This window comes from Pleurodeles waltl, chromosome 1_1 (genome assembly GCF_031143425.1).
Source record: "Pleurodeles waltl isolate 20211129_DDA chromosome 1_1, aPleWal1.hap1.20221129, whole genome shotgun sequence".
In the NCBI taxonomy this organism is placed as follows: Eukaryota; Metazoa; Chordata; class Amphibia; order Caudata; family Salamandridae; genus Pleurodeles; species Pleurodeles waltl.
The window spans coordinates 423,093,764-423,120,964 of NC_090436.1; the positions used below are offsets into that span (position 1 = coordinate 423,093,764).

Here is a 27,201-nt window from a genome sequence, read left to right on the forward strand (position 1 = left end):
CTCACACGCTGACCTGTTTCAATGTTTCCGTGCCTTGGGTCCGAAATCTGGGGCTTTATTCCTTGTGTATTTAAGAACTTTTTCACAATTTTGTTTCCTTTTACCAGTGTGCAAGGAAATTGGGTCACTTCCAAAAACAACTGGGTTTAAACCATGCACTGACTTTCTCAAACAAATGTGTGTGCATGATAGACCCCCATGATGTATGCGTGTGGTGCCTGGGGTTGAAACACAACTCCAGGGCCTGCAACAACTGCGTCCAGATGAATTTGAAGGCCATACAGGACCACAAAGTGAAACTCTGCATCAGCAAAGATTGAAAGACTTTGCTGCAACTGATCGAAGTGGAGAAGAAGGTCCCATTCCCGCTTCTGAAGTCGTACCTGCAGCAAATCTTTGTTGTAGCTGGAGTATGTGGGCAAGTCAAAGACGAGCATTGGCAAGTCAATAGGTTTCGCCTATATAAATTCTCTTGACTTGTCAGTGTTTTTTTTACATACTGCAGAGCAGTTGAGCTGTTGTGCAACATGGCTGTCTGCAGGTGACACCTAGAATGCAGGTAAATTGGAGTGAATGGAGGGTGTGGATAGTCATGTTTTTTTTTTTCTGTTGGTGAAAATAATTATTCAGACAGTCAATCAACAACCAGTAGGTGAACACAGTGGGATCCTCGTCCACTCCATAAATGCTAATTTTCATCCTGATCTTCCATCCACACCAGCTGAGAAAGCCAAGAGGCCCGTGGCTCACACACAATTCCCTGAGCTCATTTTAATGCATGGTTATACCTGTGTTTTAAGCTTTAGCTTGGCTCCAGCAAAGTGCTCTGCCAGAAAGAGTCACAGTCGATTGCGGCGTTGATCATGTGTAATCCGGTTCAGGAGCTGTTAATTTCTGTTCTGTTCTCATCTGCGCGTTGACATAATGAATTATCAGGGAGACCATTGGCGCGGCACAATGGATGGGCCAAGGGCATGGATGTGAGGGGCGCTGGCTGCTGGTGTTCTCGCTTCATCAGTCCACCTTCACAGAGTGCTACGATATTACCTCATTTCATGCTCCATAGGTTCATAAATGCATACTTTCTGCACTTGACACAGAGTCTGCACATCCTTTTGTAAAGAGGGCATTTATACGACTGAAACTGGGTGGGTGAAACAACGGAGGGTGGGAGGAGGATGCGGTTGATTAAAGCTAGAACGTAAATAAACAAGTAACTATGCCAAAGGAATGGGAGGGAGGAGGGGAGGCTGTCCGAAAACACCTGCACTCTTATGGAGTGCTAGAACGTATCTTTTAAATAAAAGTATCTTGAGAAGCATGCAGCTAGTGAAAGGACACTGCCAGCCAGAAACTGTACTTGGTCCACGCTCCAGGTAACAGCCAAGGAAAGGGTAAGTGAAACCTGATGACATGACCCTGATGCTGCTGACCAGTGAGAAGCAAGAAAATGATAGTGACCGTGAAGCCCACCAATGGTAGGTAATGGTCAGACTGTAATCTCCTTTTAAGATTTTTGAAAAATTATTATTACAAGAGATTTTGCAAGCACAGCATAAGTGCTGCGCAGGTGAAACCCAAAAAAGCGCAAGCGGGAATCGGACATTTCCCAGCACTCCATCACGATAAAATCCAGACATGGCGCAAGGGCATCAAGGTGCCACTCGCTCTCAAACTCCTGAAGAGCAGATTCCAAATCTGCTCCGTAGACAACCTGAATTTCTGGGTCAGTCAGCAACACTGGAGGAGATTGAAGCCTTTAAGGAGGCCATTCTGCACATATTTAGTTCCCTTAGGTGAGCCTAGAACCCCAAGTGTACGAAAATGCCACTGTTGGCATGGTCACCCCCCACTTTTTGACTAGTGTTGATGCCTGGTCTGATTGGAAGTGTGCTGGGACCCTGCTAATCAGGCCCCAGCACCAGTGTTCTTTCCTTAAAACTGTACCTTTGTTTCCACAATTGGCACACCCTGGCACACAGTTAAGTCCCTTGTAAAAGGTACCTCTGGTACCAAGGGCCCTGTGGCCAGGGAAGGTCCCTAAGGGCTTCAGCATATATTATGCCACCCTCAGGGACCCCTCACTCAGTACATGCACACTGCTTGTGTGTACTTGTGGGGGAAAAGACAAAGTCGACATGGCACTCCCCTCAGAGTGCCATGGTCACAGCCCCACTGCCTGTGGCATAGGTAAGTCACCCCACTAGCAGGCCTTACAGCCCTAAGGCAGGTTGCACTATACTAAAGGTGAGGGCATAGCTACATGAGCACTAGTCCCCTACAGTGTATAAGTCAGTTTTTAGACATTGTAAGTGCAGGGTAGCCATACTGAGTATATGGTCTGGGAGTCTGTCATTACGAACTCCACAGCATCATAATGGCTACACTGAATACTGGGAAGTTTGGTATCAAACTTCTCAGCACAATAAACCCACACTGATGCCAGTGTGGGATTTATTCAAAAATGCACACAGAGGGCATCTTAGAGATGCCCCCCTGTATGTTAGCACAACTGCTAGTGTAAGGCTGACCGGTCTGTGCCAGCCTGCCACTTCCAGACGAGTTTCTGACCACATGGGGTGAGTGCCTTTGTGCACTCTGTGGTCAGAAACAAAGCCTGTCCTGGGTGGAGGTGCTTCACACCTCCCCCTGCAGGAACTGTAACACCTGGCAGTGAGCCTCAAAGGCTCAAGCCTGGTTTTAGAATGCCCCAGGGCACTCCAGCCAGTAGAGATGCCTGAAACTCCAGTGGACAGCGGACCTGTCCAAAAAGAAGACAAAGAAACCATCTTTAAAGGGACTCTCACCTCACTTTAGAAGCGTCAGTCTAACTACTCTGCACCAGATGCTCCTGGCCCGTGTCCAGGGAAACCAACTAGCCTGGAAGGATCCCCAGGTGATTCCGACGACGTGTCCACCCTGGTCTGACCTCTCTACACCCCCATGATGACACCTGCAGAGGGAATCCCGAGGACCCCCCGCCTACGACTGCCCTTATCAGTCGCCTGGAGAAGCACTGCACCGCAGCCCCCAAGCCCGAGAGAAACCGACCACCGGTGCAGCAATGACCATCAGTCTGCCCTCACCCTTGCCCAGTGGGTGGCTTGCCCGAGAGGCCCCCTGTGCCCTGCCTGAGGTGCCTAAGTTCTATTGAAGCCCGCCGCCCTGTTTGCACACTGCACCCGGCTGCCCCGTGCTGCCGATGGTGTGGGGCCCCTCCAGTACTCCTTTATACCCCCCCAATTCCCCCCCTCCCCCCCCCCCCCCGGTCTGCCCTCTGATGACGCGGGTACTTACCTAAAAGCAGACTGGAACCAGAGTACCCCCTGTCTCCATAGAGTTCCACGTTGTTTTGGCTCCTGTTTGACCTCTGCATCTAACTGGCCCTGTGTTGCTGGTGCTGGGTGTTTGGGGTTATCTTGAACCCCCAATGGTGAGCTACCTATGCCCCAGAGATGGAACCCAAAAGTTTGTTACTTACCTCAAAAACTGTACTTTACTTACCTCCCCCAGGAAATGTTGACAATTGCATTGTCCACTTTTAAAATAGCTTTTTGCCATTTTAAAGAAAACTGTGTACATTGTTGATTCCATTCAAAGTTCTAAGTATTACTGTGCAAAGTACACTTCTTCTAATGTACTTACCTGCTAAACGAATCTTGTGGTTCTAGAAATACGTTAACAAAAGTATATTTTTCTATATAAAAACGTATTGGTCTGGAGTTGTCATTGAGTGTGTGTTTTCACTTATTGCTTGTGTGTGTACAACAAATGCTTAACACTACCCTCTGATAAGCCTAACTGCTCGACCGCACTACCACAAATAGAGCATTAGTATTATCTAGTATTGCCTCTGTCAAGCCTCTTGGGGAACCCCTGGACTCTGTACACACTATATCTCATTTTGATATAGTATATACAGAGCCAGCTTCCTATACCAAGGAACAGCCAAGACCTCCATTTGGGAATCTGATGGAGAGTTTGCCCTTGGCACCTTCTGTGCCTCTCAAACCATCCTTGGTGCAGATTTTGTTTCTCACAACATTCCTTGGCCATTTCGGTTGCAGTTGACACTGGAGGAGGATTCACCATTCATAGTTGTTTCTGAGTGCAAGCTGGTCTTGTCTCTGCAGAGGCTGCGTTCTGATGCCACCGGAGTGCATCCAGTAGGCAACCCTTCTGACTCTGGCATGTACATTTACCTCACGGCAGAGCTCATGGATTACATTTGCCCTTTGATTCTGATTTAGGCTATGCCAACAATAATGCCAAAATAGGACTTAAATCTGGTCCTTACCTTCCATATATGCACCCTTTATGAGCCAATACACAGTTGCTACTGCAACTGTTAACATTGAAAACTGTCTTTTTAATTTCTGTAGCATCAGCTCTGCATGTGAGCTGAAGCAATCTTGTCCACCCACCTTACACCTAATTTTTTCAAGACAAACTGATTTTAAGGACACAAGTGGCGTTTCTACCTAAAGTAGTAGCACCTTTTCGTGTGCAACAGGCTAGCACTCTTACTGTGTTCTTTGCCCTGTGTCACCCCTCAACAGGAGCAGAAACTGCATCACTTGGATGTCAAGAGAGCCCTCCGTTTTTTTATTGATCATGCCAGGGACCACTGAGTGGACAGTCCTCTCTTTGTGGGTTTTTGTGAGGCAAAGGAATGCAAGACAGTGCAGAAAAGAACTATCTTCGGATTGATGCTTCTCTGCATTCAGATCTTCTACACTTTAGCAAAGACGCAGCTCCCCTCTCCCCCTGCTCCAAAGGGTTACAGGCTTATTCCACTCGAGCTAAGGCTGCTAATACTGCATTGGTTATCAAGGTATGTGTCCTAAATATATGTCTGGCTGCTTCCATGGGCATCTGTACACACATTCACAAAGCACTACTTCCTTGACAGTCTGGTCCATAGAGATAGGCATTATGCTGTTCAGTCCTGCAGGCCTTCTTGGTTTGAGCCATTCTACAGACCCACCACCACAGTAGATATGGCCCTTGGTTTCTCTTCACAAGGTGAGGAATCTGTGGTTAGGAGTATCCATCAGAAGAAAAAATTACTTTCCTTTGTTAATACTCTTTCTGGTGGATGCTTTATCTAACTAGAGATTCCTCACCGACCTCCCACCTCCCCATTCTGTAAATGGACTCCTTTCCATCTAAACAGGTCCCAAACGCGAGATCTCCACATTGGTGGACCCAATTTGCTGATGGGCTCTGCATCTGAGAGCACAGACTAGTCTTCAAAAGCAACTCGTATCCGCATACCTAGGTGAAGGATATGTGTGTCCCATCTCATCACTTCTAGAGCGAAACCACATTGATGCAGAACCACACAACACCACCTACCAGTGTACAAGAGTACTGCTTTTGAGTTCTGGATCTAGTCTGACACCTCAGGGAATATTCACAAGTGAGGAATCTGTAGCTAGAATGTCCACCAGAAAGAGCGTTAGCGGAGTACGAATTAAGTTTGAATGAAGGCTTCCCTCATTCGAGCTATCCTGAACATGGTGCTTTTCTAAGCCTTGCCTACTCTTTCTCAAGGAGTCCAGGACATGCAGCCAGTGATACCAATGTTTTACTTCTTGACTCAGATCTCAGAAAGAGGGGTTTTGAGACATCTTGGCCTCCTGCATCCTGCTTCTGAACCATGTTAGGTGGCACATACAGACTCTGCAGTGCGATCCGAAGTCTCAGTGGGGTCAGCACCACGGCAACTTGTCAGATTTTACTGAGGTGTCAAACAAGAATGCGAAACAACTGCAGTGGTGGTTGCTCAAACGCAATTGGAACAGCTGCAGCCTGCTCTCCCTACCCCACCCAGAGCTGATTGTTGTGATGGATGCTGGAGTGGGAAGGTCATCTGGTAGAGAAATAGATCAGAGGACTCTGGTTTCCAACAGAGGCTCGCCTCCACATCAATTTGCCTGATTCGAAAGCGATGAGCTTGGCATGAATGGCATTCCTCCCCATCATCAAAGGGGAATGGGTGCACATTGTCCTGTACAACATGACCATCTGCAGCAAGGCAGCATGGGGTCGTGGGCCCTGTGCCATGAGGCAGTGCACCTCAGGCAGTGGAGGAACTACAGCTCATCTCCCTGATTGCCCAGCACCTGGAAAGATGTTGAAACACTAGGGTGAACAAACTCAGCTGTCGTTGCCTAGTGAATCATGAATGACAGCTACACTCAGCGATGACACAGGGTACCTTGCTCGATCCGTTTGCCACCACAGAGAATAGGCAGTGTCAAAATGTTTGAACTTTGGAGTTCCCAAGGCAGTCATCCCTTGTAGACACCTTCTGCCAGCATGGGTGTTCAGGACTCCTGTACACATTTCTGCCCTCCTCTCCTGCCCAGGGTGCTGAAAAAGATCAAGATGTACCAGGCAAATTTATCATAGTGGCTCCGGACTGGGTGAGGTCAGTGTAGTACCTGGAACGTCTTGCCAGGAGTAAGTGCCGTCCTCCAATATGGCTGCTCCTTCGAGAGGACTCTCCGGTCGCAGCAAAAGGGTCAAATTTAACACCAGAGTCTTCATGACCTGCACCTCCATGCTTGGAGAATGAACAGCAACAGTTTGTAGCTTTCTGTCTTCCCACCGAAGTGATCGGTGTTATCCTAGCAGATAGGCATCCATCTACTAAAACTGTTTATGCAGGACGCTAGGAGAAGTTTGTTGTTTTATGTTCCTCCCAAGACATCCAGTCAGCCGACTGCACAGGTATTGGATGTTCTCCTGCTTTGTTTGTTCTTAGCCCAGCAAGGCATTGGATTGGCAATGGTTGAAGTTTACCTTTTGCAGTTAGCCTTCTTACGTTTACCTGACCAGCCATCCTTCTTCAATTCACCTGTTGTGATGGGTTTTTTGAAGGGGCTGATCCACATGTTCCTGCCCACACTGTTTGTGATGCGGCAGTGGAACCTTAATTTGGTACTCGCTTACCTAGCAGTTGTCATCTTCACCTACTAACCATCAAGACAATATTCATCATCGCCATAACATCAGCCCAGGAAAGTGAGTGTACTGTAGGCATTGTCTGTGGTACCACCATTCACATCTTTTTTTTTTCTCAGACAATTCGGCATTTCTGCCCAAGGTAGCCTTGACCTTCCACACAGAGCAATCCATAATTCGACTTTCTGTGCACCACCTCATCCCTCCAAAGAGGAAGAGAAGCTCAATCGTCTCGGCCTTAGGAGGGACCTCATCTTCTATGTTGATTATACTAGAGATTACCAACACGATTACAAATTCTTTGTCTGTTTCTCTGAAGCTGAGAAAGGCAAAGTGGTATAAAAGAGAACCATCTTCCGATGGGTTGTGCTATACATGAAGATCTGCTATGGGCTGGGCAAAAAGCTGTCCCCAGAAGCCCTGTGCACTCCTTTCACCATAGCAAAGGTATCTACCACTATATAGACATGCGGTGTACCAGTCATGGACATTTGCCAGGCTGCTACATGGGCGTCTCTCCACACATTCACGAAGCACTACTGCCTGGATCTCTAGGTCTGTCGGGACAGACCGTTTGCCTGATCTTTCTTGCAGGATTTCCTGGTCTGAGCCTCTCCACAGACCCACCACTGTGTAGATGTACTGCTTTGATGTCTATTCACGAAATGAGTAATCTGCGGTTAGAAGCCTCTATCAGAACAAGTTATTTATCTTCCTCACTGACCCAACCTCCTCCCCATTCTGAGGAATGGATTCACACATTCTATTAATAAGATCCCAATCTGGAAGTCTGCAAACTGCAATATTCTCAGTTAAATGGCTCCCCATCCGTCTGCGTAGTCGCAGATTAGAGAGAAACTGACAGCACACTGGGGTGGTATAGATATAGTGGCCCCTATGTCACATCCAGGGAATTATAGACTCTGCGCGGAGTTACATGACACCACCTACGGAGGTGCCAAGGAATTGGTGGGAAAGTTTCCTGGTCCAGTTCGGTGCCTAGGGAAATTCACCGGGTGACAAATCTGTGGTTAGAAGTTTCTATCAGAAAATAAAATCTCCTGAGCATTTTGAAAGTGACAAAGAAATGTGACTTCCAAGGTATCAAAGACCTGTGACACCATCGTTTACAGCTAATTTTCTGATAGTACAAGTGCACAAAATACCTATCAATTTGCTAATCAAATGAATTTAAAATCAAACAGCTCACCTCATTAAAAAAAAAATCTATTCATGCAAATCTTCTCTCACGAGTCCACCTACTGATGCATGAGGAAATTGCTGTGAAAGTTTCCAGATCGTCTCTGGTACCTGTGGATATTCACAAAGTGAGGAGTCTGCGTTTAGATGGTCTCTACCACCAAACAAGTCGTTACCAAAGGTAGGTAATTTGTTCAGTGACTAAGTGATTAAGTGTGAGCTTTGCTGGAAATTATCGACCGTCTTCACCAGCAATACCTTAAGGAAGATTTTTTTAATGGAAGCGCTTTCCTCGTAGGATGAGCATGTGCCACACTAAGATTTATCATGTCAACTGCATCTTTAGAATTTTACTCTTAATGTTAGAAAGCCTCTTATTCACAAAATTACATTACATTTACTCTGCTTCTTTTTTGGGTGAGGGCCAGAAATCTACAACTATTTCCACAGGAGTGCTTGGGGATTGTACAATGTCCCATATTTGTGTGGTGTTTTTTATTTCCCTTTTCTGAAGTTGGTGGCTCTTATTATGATTGGAGTTGCTAAGCTGTACACTTTGGTGTCTTGGGCCCTGAGTTTTAATTCCAGCTTCGACACAACTGAAAATGGTTTGATTCTAGGCATAAATCCTAATCTTCCTGTGCCTAAGATAGTGTCAATTTGCATAGTGCAGTCATAAGCATGTGAAATGTAATTGTGTAATTCAAATTTGTAAACCTCCACTTAACAATCTTTCATCATTTTACGTTTCCATAATGTAAAGCGCTGCGTTACTCCCCAACTAGGTTTGAACTATGCAGAAACCAGTGCATGAACATACATTTGGCTTGGGGATCATTGGCTTCTTCAGTAAATGGTAGTCTGTAGCCTTGTATTTGTTTGAATGTCTGGTAATGTGACATGTGTAAAGCAAAGACAAACATTGACAACAAATCTCTAATATGACAAATAAAACGACATTTGCCTTTATTATTCCCTCAACATTTCCTAGTTATTTCATTATGTGTAGGCCCTGTAAACAAGCTTTCACTTTGTGTTTTGATTAACCTTTTTTCAATGTAATGTACTGCACCTAAACATTACTTTTTAATACCTTATAATATTATAGTTGTCCTTTCTAGATGTGTTAATCTGCTTAGAAGACCTTTAAAACATTTTTTTGGTATTTTTGCAGAACGGTGGGACACCTCTGCTATATGCTGTTCATGGAAATCATGTGAAGTGTGTACGAATACTTTTAGGTAAAGAGCAACATGCATTTAATTTAGGAACTATTATGTTCAAGGCTGTTCTCTTATTGATTAAACAATGTGATCGATTGTCCATCTTTCAGAAAATGGTGCTGATCCAACCATTGAGACAGATTCTGGATACAACTCCATGGATTTGGCTGTAGCTCTTGGCCACAGAAGTGGTGAGTTTTTATTTTTTTGTATTCTTCTAACTGGAAATTGCTCTTTAACTAAGACCCATACTAATTTTCATTTTGCCACCAAATCGTTTCACCTCACAGTCATATGCTCAGTAGATAAATGTTCATTTATCTGATGTAATTTGAGAAAGACGAAGGTAGTGATTTGAATATGGTTGGTCTCTCAAGATGTACAGTGGGTGAAAATGATGTACCAGAATGTGGCCTGAGGTGTGTCCAGCCTAGAAGTTTGCAAGCAATCCACTCACTACTCACCTGTAATGTTTAGTAAAGTGTTATTGTGTTATTTTATATCATGATAGTTGTTTGAGGCTGCTGTTATTTGCGTGTCTCCTTTCCAATTCCGGACTGGAGATTCCAACTTCGTTGTTGGAGTAGAGTCAGAGACTGGAGGAGATTCGCGAAGCGTACACTGCAGACTCGGCAAGCCACTGTTGTTATAACCGGAATAAAGATGTTTCCATGAAATATAAGGCTCCGACTTTACAAATTTGGCAACGAGGAGAAGGGAAGAGGTTATAACAACGTTGAGGAACCTGCGCAGAACAGGAGAGTTACCTGTGAAGGCTTGCTGGGATATTTAAAGTACTAAATTCAGTTTTATTTGGAACGTGTGGATAAATTATTATGCTACAAATTGTTCGAACATCTGTACGGGAAACATTTTATGAGGATATTAGAGAGAGGAGTGTTACCATTAATCTTCGGCGAGATTTGAATGTGGCGCTCGCCATTCCATTTAACGAGCTCAGCTGGAGAGGATCTGAACTACGTTGCACGCACTCTTACGCACGCGTGTTGGAGACTTCGTCTTGTTAAAGGAAAGGACCTTAGTGGTGCAAGGATTTAGGGAAAGAAACAGAACGCTTTTGTCATCAGACAAAGCGCATTGAGGAAGCAAATCGGAACGCTTTTGTCATCGGACAAATCGTGTTCAGGAAGGGAATTGAAACGTTTGTGCCATCGGACAGAGAACTACAAGAATGAAATTTTTTGTCATCACTCTTTCACTCGAATGGGGCGCAGAATAAAAATTTTGAACATATTTCCTTTATGGATAACGCGTGTTGACAGTAATACTAGGAATGAAGGAATGCTGACATTTCATTTTTAGTGACATCCTTTGTTACAGTATGTTTATTTTTAACTTTATTTTCAGGATTTTTGGTATTTTCATTTTGATGGTCGTCTCAAGCAGTTTATGGATTTTGCATTTTACAGTGAACTAATTCTTGTGGTGCAGAGTGGACGTCCTTGAACGCTAATATTCTCAATATGACCACACAGCAATTTTCTCTTCAGCCTCCGCAAACATTTTGGCCGGCAGGTGCGGGCCATGTATGAAATGGGCAGAATGGAAGTCTTATTTCCTCAATTTTTTGGAAACTATAGACGAGGAAGGGAAAATGAGTTCGGAAAGGAGGAAAAAGATCTTTCCTGAAGGACTAAAAGTATACGAATCTAAGACAAAGATCAGTGGAAGTGGGGACAATAATGTATTTGAGAATGTCTTAAAAGAATTTGATAATTACTTTGCACCTAAAGTGTGTATAGGCATTTCTAGATACAAATGTTTTCATAGGAAGCAAGAATGTGGGGAGACGGTGGATGAGTATGTTGCTGCACTTAAAATGTTGGCAATGACTGCAAATTCGACCATTTACAAGAACAGTTGATTAGAGACCAAGTAGTAATGCATACCAGTGATCCAGCAATTCAGGAAAGGTTGTGGATAAATGGAGATGCTGAGTTGGATGATATTTTAGCAATTGTTAGGAAAGCTGAATTATCGAGTTGCAGTGCGAAAGCCATTGAATCGGAGTCTAAAGAGTTTGGGGGGTATACAGTTAACAAAATAAAGTATAAGGAGACGGCATGTCAAGGAAAGGAAAGAAAGTGGGAAGAAGCAACTGTCCTCAAGGTGCGATAGTCAAAGGTGTTATCGCTGTGACAGCAATTCACATTTGGCTTCTTACAAATATTGTCCAGCGTTGAAGCAGAAGTGTGAAGCCTGTGGAGTTTTAGGACATTTTGCTAGGGTATGTAAGAAAAGGAAAAGTGGTAGTAATGTGAAGTATGTGGAAGATGTAAATGACAGTTTGAGTGGAGATGAGGGCAAGGTCAATAGGGTTATGCACGACAGCAAACAGACAGGTAAGGATCAAGTGTTTGTTTTCATTGTGCATGAGGAATCATTTTGTAACAAGAAGAAACCAGTATGCTTTACGTATAGGTGGAGTTGATATTCAGGTAAATGTTGATTCGGGATCTCCGTTTACTATTATTAATGAGGATATAGGGAGGTCAACATTTCTGGGAAAACTGGGAAACAGTTTGCAAAAACCTGATATTAGCCCAGAAGGATTTTCAGGAGAGAAGATAGATTTGTTGGGGTTTAGGGAACTTACTTTTGCTTTCAAGAACAGGAAGTCTGTTGGGAAGCTATATATAGCAAGGAAGGGATCTTCAGTTCTGGGTTGGAAAGATCAAGGAGAATTACACATTACCCTTGATCTGAACAGTCCTGAGCCAGTTATGGTTGTGGATGAAGAGGAAAGCATTGTGAAGGAAATGTTAAAAAACAAAAAAAAAACTAAAGTTTTTAGTGGGAAAATTGGAGTTCTGGAAGGTTTTGAACATAGTATTGCTCTAAAGTCAGATGCCAGTCCAAAGATTCAAAAAGTAAGAAACATTCCCATACTAATCAGAAGTGAGGTTGAAAAAGAATTAGATAAGTTGGTGGAAGCCAATGTTATTGAACCAATTAAATCCTCTGAGTGGATTTCTCCAGTGGTAGTAGCAAAACGTGTGAGTGGGAAGATTTGTTTATGCATAGATTTGCACCACCTGAATAATAATATAGTGGTGGACAAATTTCCCCTACCTAGAATCTCGGAAATGTTGACACTTATTGAGGGGGCAATGTGGTTTTCCGCCATGGATTTATCAGCTGTATATCATCAGATTAAGTTGAGTGAAGCAAGTAAGAAGTACACAGCGTTTATTACTCCAGTGGGATGTTTCCAATACAAAAGATTACCTTTTGGTTTAGCTTCGTCAGCTGCCATCTTTTAGAGGTTAATGTATCAGTTATTTGGTAAAACATACCAGTGTAAGGTGTTTCCAAAATGATATATTACTTTTTGGCAGGGATAGAATGGATCACGATAAAGTCTTGGAGGGAGTGCAGGGTATTTTGGAAGAAAAGGGTTGAACCGTAGAACACTCGAAGTGTAAGTTTGGTGTACCATCAGTAACCTACCTTGGACATGTTTTGTGTGGCAATGGTGTGACTATGAAACCTAAGTTAGTAGATGCCATACTAAATTGTCCATACTAAATGTCAAATCATTCCTAGGAATGCTAAAGTTTTATGCAAAATTTATGAAAGGTTTTTCTAGCAGGGTACACAACATCAGGCAATTGCTGATAAACCACGTTAAATTAATTTGGTCACAAGAATGTGAAACAGAATTTAAGAATGTAAAGAATGCAATTGTACAAGCTCCTGTTTTAAGTACCTTTGATCAGAGTGCGCAAATGTGGTGACTGTGGATGCCAGCAATAAAGGATTGGGTGGTGAGTGGACACAAATTGATACTTTGGGGAAGTAAGCTATAATTGCTTTTGCTTCTCGTGCATTATTACCGAATGAAGAAAAGTTTTCGGTGAAAGAGAAAGAAACACTCGCATTCATTTGGGCTCTGGAGCATTTCAGATCTTTTCTGTGGGGTAAGAAATGAATTTTACGAACAGACCACAAGCCGATAGTGAAATTATTGACACTGAGGGGATGTTTAAAGCATTTGGGAGGATGGCTAGAATGTCGATACGTTTGCAAGATTTCGTGTATGAAATTAAATATGTTCCAGGAAGGAGTAATCTGTTGGCAGATTATCTCTCCCGTATGCCCACTGAGATACTGGAGTGGGATGCGGATAAGGGGGAGGAATTACAACAAGTGCATTAATACATGATGAAGGTGCCCTGTGTGTAAAGGAGGAGACGTGGAAGGGAGAATGTTCTAGAGATAGTGAGTTACAGTCATGGTTGGAATGTGTGATGAATGGTTGGCCTAATAAGTCTAAAAATTCAAAGACGCTTAGACAATTTTGTGAGGTGAGGAGTGAGCTTTCAGTTGTTCAAGGAACTATTTTTAGAGGTGATAGGGCTATTCTACCAAAGACACTTAGGAATAATATTTTGAAGTTATGTCATGAAACTCACTGTGGAATAGTCAAAACCAAACAGAGGGTAAAAACAAAAATGGTATTGGTGGCCAGGAATAGATGTTCAGGCTGAAAGGGTTGTCAGGGAGTGTGTTATTTGTGCGAATTCAGATAAAACCTTAAGGACATTAAGACCTAATATGTGTGAGCCAATCGTTCCGAATAAGCCCTGGCATACTGTTGCAATTGTTATCATGGGTCCCATTGGTAGTCCTGGAAAGTATATTATTGCCATGATTAATGTTTTCTCCAGGTGGCCTGTGGTGAAAATTGTGGATAAGGTGGATTCGTTGGAAGTTTGGAAATTCATGGACAGTACCTTTGTAGATGAAGGTTTACCAGTACAGATTATTAGTGACAATGGGGTGCCGTTTACGTCTGCTTTGACGAAGAAGTATTTTGAAAGAATTTGAGTTAAACATAGGACTACATCTTTGTATAATCCCAGTGGCAATGGTATGATTGAGAGATTTAATGGAGTTATGAAAGATGCAATTCACATTGCGTGTAAAAATGGAAATGATTGGGAAGTCCAGGTTTTTAAAACATTGTGGTCTTAGAGAACTTGCTATCATGAAGCTCTTGGTTTATCTCCTTTTGAATTAATGAGAGGCAGGGTACCAAGGACAAAATGCAACCTGAAGTGGTTATTGGAAGCATCTGAGTGTAAGGTGCTGTTTGGAAAAGTTAGAGATCAGATTGTAAAGAAGTATATGATTTATAAACAAAACGTTGACAGTAAAAGGGGTTCAAAGAGAAATGTGGAAATTTGTGAAGGTAGTTTGGTTAAGGTGAAGAAACCATGGAGAGTAAGAAAGGGTGAGAGTCAGTTTTCAGAACCCATTCAGGTAAGCAAGGTTTTGCGTAACGCAGTTCTTTTGAGTGATGGGAAAGTATGGAACCTTAAAAGGATAGTGGTGTTTAAAGGACAGCGTGCTAGTGGACATAATTTAAGTGATTCCTTAGAAGATGTTGATCTAAAGAAGAATAAAGTGTGTGATATTTTGGAAAGGGAGGACAACATTGGTGACAGTGCTGAGGTTGATGTGTCTAGTAGGAGTCAGGTGCGAGTGGATGATGAAGATCAAATCAAATCAAAATCATTAGCATTTGTAAAGCGCGCTACTCACCCGTGCGGGTCTCAAGGCGCTAGGGGGGAAAGGGGGGGTTATCGCTGCTCGAACAGCCAAGTCTTTAGGAGTCTCCGGAAAGCGGAGTGGTCCTGGGTGGTCCTGAGGCTGGTGGGGAGGGAGTTCCAGGTCTTGGCCGCCAGGAAGGAGAAAGATCTCCCACCCGCCGTGGAGCGGCGGGTGCGAGGGACGGCAGCAAGTGCGAGGCCAGCGGAGCGGAGGGGGCGGGTGGGGACGTAGAAGCTGAGGCGTCTGTTGAGGTATTCCGGTCCCTTGTTGTGGAGGGCTTTGTGTGCGTGGGTGAGAAGACGGAAGGTGATCCTTTTGCTGACTGGGAGCCAATGCAGGTGTCTCAGGTGTGCGGAGATGTGGCTGTTGCGGGGTACGTCGAGGATGAGGCGGGCCGAGGCGTTTTGGATGCGTTGCAGGCGGTTTTGGAGTTTGGCGGTGGTCCCGGCGTAGAGGGTGTTGCCGTAGTCCAGGCGACTCGTGACAAGGGCGTGGGTCACGGTTTTTCTGGTGTCGGCGGGGATCCAGCGGAAGATCTTGCGGAGCATGCGGAGAGTGAGGAAGCAGGCGGAGGACACGGCGTTGACTTGCTTGGTCATGGTGAGAAGAGGGTCCAAGATGAAGCCGAGGTTGCGGGCGTGGTCTGCGGGGGTCGGTGCGGTGCCGAGGGCCGTGGGCCACCAGGAGTCGTCCCAGGCGGACGGGGTGTTGCCGAGGATGAGGACTTCCGTTTTTTCAGAGTTCAGCTTTAGGCGGCTGAGCCTCATCCAATCTGCGACGTCCTTCATACCCTCTTGTAGGTTGGTCTTGGCGCTGGCGGGGTCCTTGGTGAGGGAGAGTACAAGTTGGGTGTCGTCGGCGTAGGAGGTGATGATGATGTCGTGCTTGCGTACGATGTCGGCGAGGGGGCTCATGTAGACATTGAAGAGTGTCGGGCTGAGCGATGAGCCTTGAGGTACGCCGCAGATGATCTTGGTGGGTTCTGAGCGAAACGGAGGGAGGTAAACTCTTTGGGAGCGGTTAGCGAGGAAGGAGGCGATCCAGTCCAGGGCCTGGCCTTGGATCCCGGTGGAGCGTAGGCGGGTGATTAGGGTGCGGTGACAGACGGTGTCAAAGGCAGCCGAGAGGTCGAGGAGAATGAGGGCGACTGTTTCACCGTTGTCCATCAGGGTTCTGATGTCGTCTGTGACTGAGATGAGGGCGGTTTCCGTGCTGTGGTTGGTTCGGAATCCGGTTTGTGAAGGGTCGAGCAGGTTGTTGTCTTCCAGGAAGGTGGTCAGCTGTTTGTTGACGGTCTTTTCTATTACCTTGGCTGGGAAAGGTAGAAGAGAGATGGGGCGGAAGTTTTTCAGGTCGCTTGGGTCAGCCGTAGGTTTCTTTAGTAGGGCGTTGACTTCAGCGTGCTTCCAGCATTCGGGGAAGGTAGCAGAAGAAAAAGAAGAGTTGATGACGGTCTGGAGGTGCGGGGCGATGATGTCGTCGGCTTTGTTAAAGATGAAGTGCGGGCAGGGGTCCGAAGGGGCGCTGGAGTGGATAGAGTTCATGCTGTTAGGTCTATGGAAAAGCAATTAGCCTTTGGGAATGTTGATAGTGTTCTTGAGGGTAAAGTGGGTAATAACAAGGAATGTACGGGTTGTATGGGCAACAGGATTTCTTCAAAACCCAAGTAGTTGGACGATTACATTTGTGGCTTTGTTTCATAATGCTTGTTATATATATTTTTGGTTTTTTCATTTTATTTAAGGGCGAAGATGTGTAATGTTTAGTTAAGTGTTATTGTGTTATTTTATATTATAATACTTGTTTGAGGCTGTTGTTATTTGCATGTCTCCTTCGTTCCAATTCCGGACTGGAGATTCCAAGTTCGTTGTTGGAGTGGAGTCGGAGACTGGAGGAGAGACGCGAAGCGTACACAGCAGACTTGGCAAGCCACTGTTGTTATAACCGGAATAAAGACGTTTCCATGACATACAAGGCTCCGACTTTACATCACCTTTGTGTTTTCTTCAGTGCAGTGCTTAAGTGTGATGGATATGCCCAGACCCAAGTCCGGTGCTCGCTATGCTGCAGGTCTTAAGCTATAACTACTGTACTGATGAGTAGGCGATACTGGTCTAGGGTTGTTTGTGTTACCTTTTAGAGAGGACATGGCATGGCGGTTTGGGTTGGAACATGTCCAAGGTTGATTTATATACAGCTGATCTCTCGCTGGTGTGGAGTCTTGGAAAAATAACAATGGACTGGAACACAGCTGTTAATTGCCACTTCCCAAGTTCCATATGTATGCCAAGACATGAGTCCACTGCTCGCTCTACCACAGACTCAAGCAGTGCTTAATTAGTTTTACAAATAAATTTTAAAAAAGTGACAGGGCCGCCCATCAGGAGGCCACCGCAGCTTGCACCACCCATTGCTGCTGCCGGCACTGCCAATGACCGTACCTACACAACTGCTAACCATTACACTGCTACAAGTGTTACAGTTCAGACTGTTTGAGGCCCCAAAGCTATAAGAATGGCTTGGGCAGCAAGTATTCATGGTTTTTAATCTATATTGAATTAATGAACAACTGTAGTTCTCCTCATCTCTAAAATACACAAACCGTGCCATCATATTGCAGCTGTCATAAGTGCTGGTGTTGTCAGTTAAATGCTGGTGCCGAGCACCGGAAACCACCAGCTCATATTAAGCACTAGGCTCAGGCTGTACCTCTCTTATTAGGTGGTTGCTTGTGTTGCCGTTTAGAAGGGACCTATCCTAGCAGTTTGGACTAGACTGTTCCTATTGGAGCAAGACCAAAGTTGATTTGCATATTGATGGTTTGCATATGGATGGATTGGGTTACAACCTTGTGCAATTGCCAGTGACTGAGACTTTGGCACTCATTCCACAAAATTGCTTGTCTCTTCCATGTATGTACACTAAGAAACAATAAATGTGGAGTATGAGTCACTATATAAAAATTAAGTTATTGATCATTCATTTTTATGCATCAGACTGGTTCAAACCCTGTAAAATAAAGCATCTTTGCAGCATGATTTATAAACATACAAAATATTTCTCCTGAGCAATATAATTTAATTGTTCTTCAGAACTGAATTTTTCATATGTTCGTGTTTGAATCCTTCCCCATCGTCCCGTTGGAAATCCTGGGTAAGTCTAACCAACAGTAAACTGTTAGCCCATCCACCTTATTTGAAATAATCCACACAGCCATTGAGGTGTAAGTGATAAACTTCCATAGCTCAGGTATCTACTACATGTCATGTCTTAGGAAGTCTCCGAGAAGAGCCCTGCCCTAACCTCTGTGACCTTATCCTCTTACTTTCCTGAACTGCGCTGGACTTGAACCACCCTTGTCTTCAGATTTCAGAGTGCTGTAACATTATTTAGGGTAGTTTTGCCAGAAAGACCCCTGCTCTGTCACCAGCCGTCATTATGACTGACAGAAAAAAATCACTTTTCAAATCCTAATCTACCTGTGGACAGCATACGATCTATCTGATGACCCACATGAGCAATGTATGTATTGCATTTATCCAATGCACAAGTGTTCGCGCTTTCAAGTTGGGGAAGCCTTTCCTTCCAAGACCCTGAATGATAAAGAGCGGAGGTTGGCATTATGTTTATTGGAGAAAAAGAAATACCATTCTTCTAAGGGAAATTCTCCCTTGTCTGTGGTTGAATCCTTGAAAAGTGCTCCGCTATGCACTCCCACAGAGGCAGCACAGAAAGCGAAACGTGGAGTTTTCAGAACTGCGCTTACAACCTAAAACGCTTGCAGCCACCTCCTTACAAGAAAAAACGGGAGTTTCCTTAAATCATTTCAGTAATGGCAAACACCAACTTAGACAAAAGGCTGCACAAAAAAACAGCTTTCTTGACAACCTAACTGAACCCCCATCCTCACTTGTGACGACTTAGTCATCCTCATCAATGAAGAAAAAGCCGCTGTTGTCAACCACCTCGTCAGTGACATCCCCATTGTTGCTGGATGTGCTTTACGTCCCTGAATTTGCCGAAGTGACCGTAGATGAAGTGGGTGCTGGCAGGTTTGTAAACTGGGGACATACGCTGGATTTTGTGCAGAAACCACCTGTCTGCACATCTAAAAGGGAACATTATCTTCACTCAAGGGCTGTACAGCAGGAAATTCTCCACCTCCTCCTCAAAGCTGTGATACAGATGATCCAGGTGTCTCAGAGAAACCGGGATTCTTTTTTCTACATTATTTTTTATTTAAAAAAAAAAAAGAAAGAAAGAAAATGGGACAGTGGGGGCCGATTCTAGACCCCCAGGGAGCTAAACAAGCTCCTGAAAAAACAGTCTTCCCATAACACTCCAGGAAGTCCTCTTAATGCTTCATGAAGTAGATTACCTGACCTCCCTGGATCTGCAGGATCCATATTTCCACATCCATATACACCAGAAACACAAGAAGTACGTGGCGCACAGCACTGTCAATTCAAGGTAGTTTAGTTCTGCCTCAGATCAGCACCCTAGATTTTCACCAAGTGTATAGCGGCACTTGCTGCCTTTCTCTGATTAGAGGGTCTCCAAATGTACCTGCTCTTCGAAGCTCCATCAAGGGGAGAAATAAAGACTTCTACTGCATCATTCTGTTTCACAGGTTAAGACTGACACTAAACGTCAACAAGCCCTCTATGGAACCAGTAACAAGACTTCAGTTCTTTGTAGCAATACTGGACATGCAGTTGGGAAGGGTGTTTCCCTCTGCGGAGCACAGTTGAAGCTCCAAGTTATGACAAAGTCCTTCTGTGCCAAGCTGTCAGTCCCATTCAGGCAATACGAATCTTAGCTGGGGCGATGTCATCCTGCATAGGCCTTATACCCTTTTGCAGCCTCTGAGTGACGCCCATTCAAGAAGAACTGAACAATCAATAGAAACAATTGGATGACTGATGAGAAAACACAGTCCTAGTCACTAGACGGCTTAAGCAAGCACAGCTACGGTGGAGGTACCCCACAAATCTCAAGCCAGGCCTCCCTTTCCACCCTTAATCAGACAGAGTAAAGGTGGATGCCTCCACAAGGTGATGGGGAGCTCACATGCAGGACTTGTCAGCCACAGGCCTGTGGTCGGATGCAGAAAAGATGCTCCACGTCAATGTCCTGGAGCTGTGTGCATACGTCTGGGTCTACAATTGTTCATGAGATTGGTAGATAAAACAGTCCTCATCAGAACAGACAAAACAATGTCAATATTTTACATTGCTAAGCAGGAAGAAATGAGGTCCTGGCCTCTTTTGAAAGAGTTGCAGCTGCCGTTGGATTCGGCCATCTGGCCAGGTCGACATCGTTGAGGAGCACTTACTAGGACACAAAAAAATCAGGTGGACAAACTCGGCTGAGCGCTTTCAGACTGCCACGAGTGGAAGTTCCTCCAGGATCAAGTGGCCTGGATCTTTCACAAAAACATACTTGTTCCCTATCTTACACAACAAGAAACACCAGTGCTAAGCCAGCAAGTTTTGGAAGCCAAGAACCAAGCATGCCTTCTCAATCAAATTGTGTAATTTCTTTCCATTCATCTTCCCTCCATTTCCCCTGATCCTCGGAGTACTAAGGAAGGCGAATGTGAATTGCTGTACCCAGATTTGCATGCCCTGGTATAGCGAACTTCTGACTGTCCACAACTACATCATTACCAATCAAAATGCAGTCCAGGCTCCTCTGCAGATGCAACTAAGAGATTCTTCATCACTACCTCAAGTCGCTGACAGCTTAGTACCTGATGGCTTACAGTTCTGTCACTTGCACCTGCAGGAGAATGCACTGAAGGCTCTGGCTCCAGCAATCTTAAGACTTATAAAGTAGAGTGAAAACATTTCTGTGTCTGGTGCAAAGTTAGGGACTTCGATAGTGTCTAAGCCTCCCCATGAACTACTTCCATACTTGCCAAGAATGGTCCTAAATACTTGTCCTCACGTGTTCATCTGGTGGCGATCTCAAGGTTTAAAGCAATAGGAAACACCTCATCAGTCTACTCTCCCAAAGAATCATGAAACATTTTATTAGGGTACTTTTCAGAGATGTTTCCCCCTGCACAGCACCCTCCAGTACCTCCACAGCTCGGTACTGTCCTGAGCCGTCTTGTGCTGCCTTCCTTCTAGCCAATCAACAAAGCACATTTAAAGGGCTACTTAAGTGGGTGGCACAATCGGTGTGCAGGCCCCCTTGTAGCATTTAATTTACAGGCCCTGGGAACACGTAGTGACACCTTACTAGGTACTTACAAGTGAATAAATAGGCCAACTGGGTGTTAACAATTTCTGCCATGTTTTAGGGAGAGAGAGCACAAGTTCCTTAGCTCTTGTTAGCAGTGGTGATTTCTAAAGCAAGCAAAACCGAAGTCCACAAAACAGGAGTATTGAAGGCGAAAGGTTGGGAGAGAACCATGCCAAGGATGCCAGGTGTAACAATAAAGAAGGCATTATTCTTTTAAGGTAGCTGGTTAGATAACATTCTTTGCATTTATGCAATGTGTTTCCACACGAGCAACATCAATTTAGTGAAAAACATGTCTCAAACACCCTCGTCCGGAAACGGATCAGGCTGGGAAAAAATATTATCTGCTCATTGTCCTGTTAATATGGCCGAAAGTCCCTATGTAGTAGAATAGTAACCAATGTGCAATTACACTAAAGTCCGAAAATCCTATTATGCCATGTAAATACATGCCATCTGACTCATTTCCACAGTGTAGGCCTGAAGTTTGTACAATATATTGCTTGCAGCATCAATATACGGTGGCATCAAATAACTGTGACATTTCCTTATCATAGTGTATCCGGTCAAACTAAAGTCACTCCGCACTTCCTTATCAAATACACTATTATAATTAGCAAGCCAAATCAAAAAGTTGTATTACCAGCCTTGTAGGATCGAGAACGTCTGAATTTGGTAGCATGCATTAACCATGCCATAGTGCCGAGCCCCTACATTTTAATTGTTCATGCCGAAAAATATAGGATCAACACCGAAGCTTATTATTCTGAAAAGGCCACACATGATGGTCAACTCCACCTTTAAAACTATCAAGTACTTGTGTTGACCTGTTCTTGTTCCAAACTGAAAGGGGCTTCCACCTAAAGGGTCCATAATTTAATAAGGGCCCTTCACATTCTCAAAACCATAAATCACAATGCAATATCTTTATACTATTACATGTAGACTCTCTACAGCATAGGTGTTAACCTTGCACAATCTACGGTTTGGGCTTGTGAATCTAGACACATCAGTCAGTGCATTTTATAATGATCAAATTTATTGAATAACCAATTTTTACAACAAACTACAATAATGCTAATTCTAATAAGTCTCCTATAAGTATACTGACAATCCAGTTTTTGTGAGCTATTGAAGATGTTGCAGTGCTTAACTTCTTAGAACGATTTATACATTAAATCCATGATTTCAAGAATAGATTTATTTGACAAATTTTAAGTAAACTGTATCCAGTGCAGTGTCAATCTACAATTGTACGTAGACAGTGGCCAACATACTCTCCATCTCTGTCTCATAAAACCTTCTAATCTGATACATTATGGATTCCCCACCCCAAAGGTATTTGCCACTGCTCCGCTATGGTTTGAGTTCAAATAAACCTAGAGTATTATCCAGGGCCATCTTGGAATGGTCGAAAATATGGAACCCGGTAAGTGCGCCGAACTGCAGTAGCATTGCCTCCAATGATTACCAAGAGCTATATATGGATACCCCAAATTCTCTGAGCTTTTTAGGATATGAGAGAACGTACTCTTTTAATGTTATAAAAATATGATCCCTTAAAATCTGAAACAGTCATCAAATTTTATGAATGAAAAAAGAGTATCTATTAGCTAAAAACCATACTATGAAGCCCGAAAAGCCTCTTCACAGTGATCATAGTATCCATAACTCAAAACACAAAAAGTCTAGGGAAATCTTAACCTGAATGTTGGAAGAGTTCACCGTGTTTTTGGAGCAGTTTGAGCAGAACTTTAATTCTGAATGGAACGCTTAGTTTGGTCAAGTCGCTCTGAGGAACATTTTCTCTCCCTCCGATCTGGATTTCCGAATTCATTTGTTTTTCCCCTGGGTCTATAGAAAGGGGAATTGGGAGCTATTAGGAAGTGCTAGTTACCAGATTAAGATCTGACCCCCTTTCCTACAAGCAACGCATCTGAATACGATATTCTGTCTGTTGTCTCCGACCCGGATATGACCGAGAGGAAGTGAACTAGAGACTTGGGAAGTTGTTTGGTGTATCTCCGAGCCTGCCACCACGCGGGAGCTGGGACCAAGCATGGATTTAGAGGACACCGCAGTGGGACGTGGCTTCAGAGTGAGGACTCTCTCTGTGGGGAGTACAGTCTTGACTTGTTACTGAAGGGGGTGCACCACAGCTGTGCATGGACTTTGCTACTGTTTCCTTCGGGTAACTCCACAGAATGAACGATTATGACATTTTACTTTGCACGCTTGGCTTTTGAGAAAAGTACTGAAATGATTTAAGGGTTTTGTTATTGTCAGTTAAAATGCGGAGAATGGCGTCTGATAATTGCCGTAGCCACTAAATTCTGAATTGTTTTTATTTCAAATTGCTCCTAAACGTCATGATGATGAACGAACACTAAATACACTGTCCCGCTTCAGTTCAACAGGTGATTGAAACGCACATGCTGTGGCTTCTTCAGAGAATCAAGGAGTAGAGGGAGCAGCTGCTGCTGGTAAAAACAAGCCAATCAAAGAAGACTCGAACGTATTTTCGTCCACTCTCAGAAACGAAGGCATGCTTACGTTTTAGCTTCGTCTCCATCAACATCTTCCTGTTTTAAAACGTTTGATACTAGTACTGTCAATATGTCTAAATTGTTCTGAAAGTTCTCTCGAACAGCTGGTGCCCATGTCCATTAAGGGTGGATATGTATCGTTTACAAAATAAGGTATAATAATGTGTACAGGTATCATGTGTATACTGTTTGAAAACGTAGACTTAAAGTAAATGAGAAACTGCGGTCAACGGATATTACTAGTGTTAAAAATGATTTAGAGAAAAAAGATTTCTTTGGGTGGAGTGTAACGCAGCTAAGCATTGCTGGAACCAGAGTGTACTGCAATAGTAGTCTGCCGAGTTCTGAACCAAGAATGAGGACTACTAACAGAGAGGAATGCCTTTATCTACCAATAAGAAATGTAGTCAATGGCTTGACTACTCTGCTTAAGTTGCGGATAAATTGGAAAGCCCTATGTGACTTAACTATTTTCTTTTTGAGCGTGGTATGATGCATCATACAACAGATGTTTACCGTCACACAGAAAACTCTCCTAAAAACGAGTGGGCTTCTTTTAAATAATTTTCCAAAACCCCAAAATAACAATTTTAAAAATAAGTGTATGTGCACAAAACTGGCTGTTGAACTTTCACCGAGCGTCAACAGTTTTTTAAGAAAATGGTATGGTATTGTATTAAATGCTTACGTCAATCCATTTTATAACAGCATATTCTGTTGAATCGTTACAGTGTTAAACGACCTGTACTACTGAGTAACTATCTTGAAATTTTAGGTGAAACGATTTGTAGGAGCAGCAAAGTATGAAATCCTAGTTGAAGCTCTAGGCACTGGCAACGGACAAGTGAGCTTTCTAGCTATGCTGGCAAAGACTGTGTCCACATCGCATCTCATAATCTAAGCATATACATTTGCTAAAAAAAAAATATCAGTCACTGTAGTACACTAGTCGGGCATACTTTGAGACCTGAAGATACCACCGATTTAGCTGACAGCTTCAACATAGAGATTCTTAAAAAACAGAAGCATATCTATCCTGCTTAAAAGGCACTTTTTATTAAGTTAAATTACAGCACACCTTCGTTTCAGTTCCCTCGTTTCTTTGAGCGAGGCCAAATGTCAAAAAAATACCTGCCTAGGCTCTTGAAGCAGCATCGAGGAACCCCAACTCGCTCCCTGCAGCGGTTCCACAAACTGGGCCTTTAAAAATAGGGGTTTACTGTTGACTTGGGTGATGAAGCACGATGAGTGGGTGGTAGGAAAGAAGACAGAAATGATTGTGAGGCGAATACAACACAAGGCCTGGGCGAAATGAAACATTAGATTGGGGTGAGTAATAGTGCTTCTGTGGAAGCAAGAGACATTGAAACGCACAGCAATGACAGGATGGAAGCTTAAAAAGAGCGGTGAAGGAGTTTGGGCCAAGGTTATGTTACGAAAAGGAAGCAGCTGAATAGAGAGGAGGGTCCGACAAGAAATGCTGAAACATGGAGAGGGACCTTGCAATGGAAAAGGAGGGGAACAAACGATGGGAGAAGGAGGCTAGAAAAACACGAAGATTTTCATAAACATCTCAAACCCCTTCATATCAATCCTTTTTCTTTTTTAGAATGTGTTTTGACATGGCGTCCAATAAATCCTGTTTAACCTCACTTTTCTTCAAACTCTTAGCATAGAAGTCCACCAGCTCCATTTTGTTGGCCCGAGCCTTGCCATTCTTGGTGTACTAGAGCTTGATACAAATGTGCGTGTCACACTTGACGGACAGTTTACATAGTCTTAAGACCTGCTGGTGTACAGGTTTAGTATTAAAAACGTAGTGTATGTGATTTATCTATCTACTGCGTTTTGTAACTGCATATGTCAGTTTTGAATTAGTTTATTGTATAAGCCCTTAAAATTGTGACGTTTTGTTAAAATCGGTTCTGTTATTGGCAGTGTAAATAAGGTATCCAGTGATACTCGCATAGTGAATGCATAAAATACGTGCAATAGTTCTTCAGAGTGTAATACAGAGATAACATGTATTTTCCAGAGAAGCTGGCATCCATTTGAATCATCGTTGTGTACTTCACATAACTGTCTCTGCACTGGCAGGAGCTACTGTGGTTCCTGCACTCGAGTAGCCACAGCAGGGCAGCGCCGTTGAACTGTTTTAAAGGCAGCGCTACACTACGCTTTGCAGCACCCCTCAGGGTAGAGCACGAAGACTATGAGGGCCCTAGATGTCTCCTGGGATCTTCCAGTCCTGTATAGTTGACAGGTTAAACCTCCACATCACAGGCTGCTAGGAGGATGCCACCTCCCTTTGCCATGTGAAGACTAAGGCATCCCATCCTCTCGTGGCGTTCTGCCCCCGCGGCTGCTAGGTAGAGATAGCCTCAGTGGTCTTTGTACATGAGCACAGGCCCAGGGGTTAGTTACCGCTTCTTTGAGATCTGATTTGGGACTGACCCTTGGTAAACCACTATTTTGTAACATTCTGGGGTTTGATGCAGAATAACAAACACCCCAGCGCTCTCCTTCTATTATGAAAGGCCGTGCTCTACGTTGCACTTCTACCAGCCTGACAGTCTGTTCCCTAGCTAGGTATTTTTTCAAATATAAAAAAAGCACTTCATGCAAATGAACAACGTGACTCGTGACCCCGAAGTACTGCGTGAACACCAAGCCCCACTGCAAAGGAGTCAACTGAGGCACCGGGTGGTAAAGCAGCTTACGCAAGTGAGCAAAATGGCGAGCCATGCTTTGCGCAGTGCAGAGTAATTGTCCGTAACTGAACATGGACTTTTGTAGGCATCGCATATAACTGGTCGTTAACAGGTCTGCCTGTATTCTGGCTGTTTATTATGGCTACTAAAGAAAATGCGCCTGCCCACGTCTGATGGGTTGTAGAGTTGTTGTTATACGTGGAAACATAGGGTGTATTTTGAAATAAGCAACTTATTTTTAAATAATTGATTTAAGTGCAATCTTTACATTTTGTTTTATTTATTTTTGTTTCCTCTTGTTGTTCATTGTTGATGTTATAATAAAACCCGTTTAAATACCGAGTGTCTTTATGTTCTTATTAGGTTTGGTGTTGGTGCATATCATATTTGGCCTGTTTATAGGCACCCTAAATTTAGCAGAAAACGGGAGTACGCAAACGTAACTTACTCTCCCCATACTCACCTTGTGTAGCCATCTGGGAAGTACTCAGAATAGAACCCATCCAGCCCCCATCATCACCAATTCTAGATGTTCCTTTCTATGTGTTTATTAAAAGGGCGTCACGAATGATACTCAGAAAGTACGCAAAATAAACATTTTGTAAATGTCGTGCGCACCGTGCAAAACACAATGACAAGCCCGGGAATATGTTCGATGAAGATATCATAAAAGGAAGATTCATAGAATGAAAGCACATCCACAAAGTCCACGTCCGATTTAAA

General features: G+C 43.8%; 1 protein-coding gene across 2 annotated transcripts in view; it reads left to right on the forward strand.

The window, feature by feature from the left end:
• The window catches only part of ANKRA2 (ankyrin repeat family A member 2), a 105,605-nt gene extending 78,787 nt beyond the window's left edge, over positions 1–26,818 (forward strand). For both annotated transcript variants that reach the window (XM_069224014.1, XM_069224023.1), the window contains 3 exons: positions 9,347–9,413; positions 9,506–9,586; positions 23,631–26,818. In XM_069224014.1, the coding sequence (XP_069080115.1) occupies positions 9,347–9,413; positions 9,506–9,586; positions 23,631–23,686 (204 nt within the window). In that variant the 3' untranslated portion in view covers positions 23,687–26,818. The remainder of the gene's footprint in view (positions 1–9,346; positions 9,414–9,505; positions 9,587–23,630) is intronic.
• Positions 26,819–27,201: the final 383 nt, after the last annotated feature.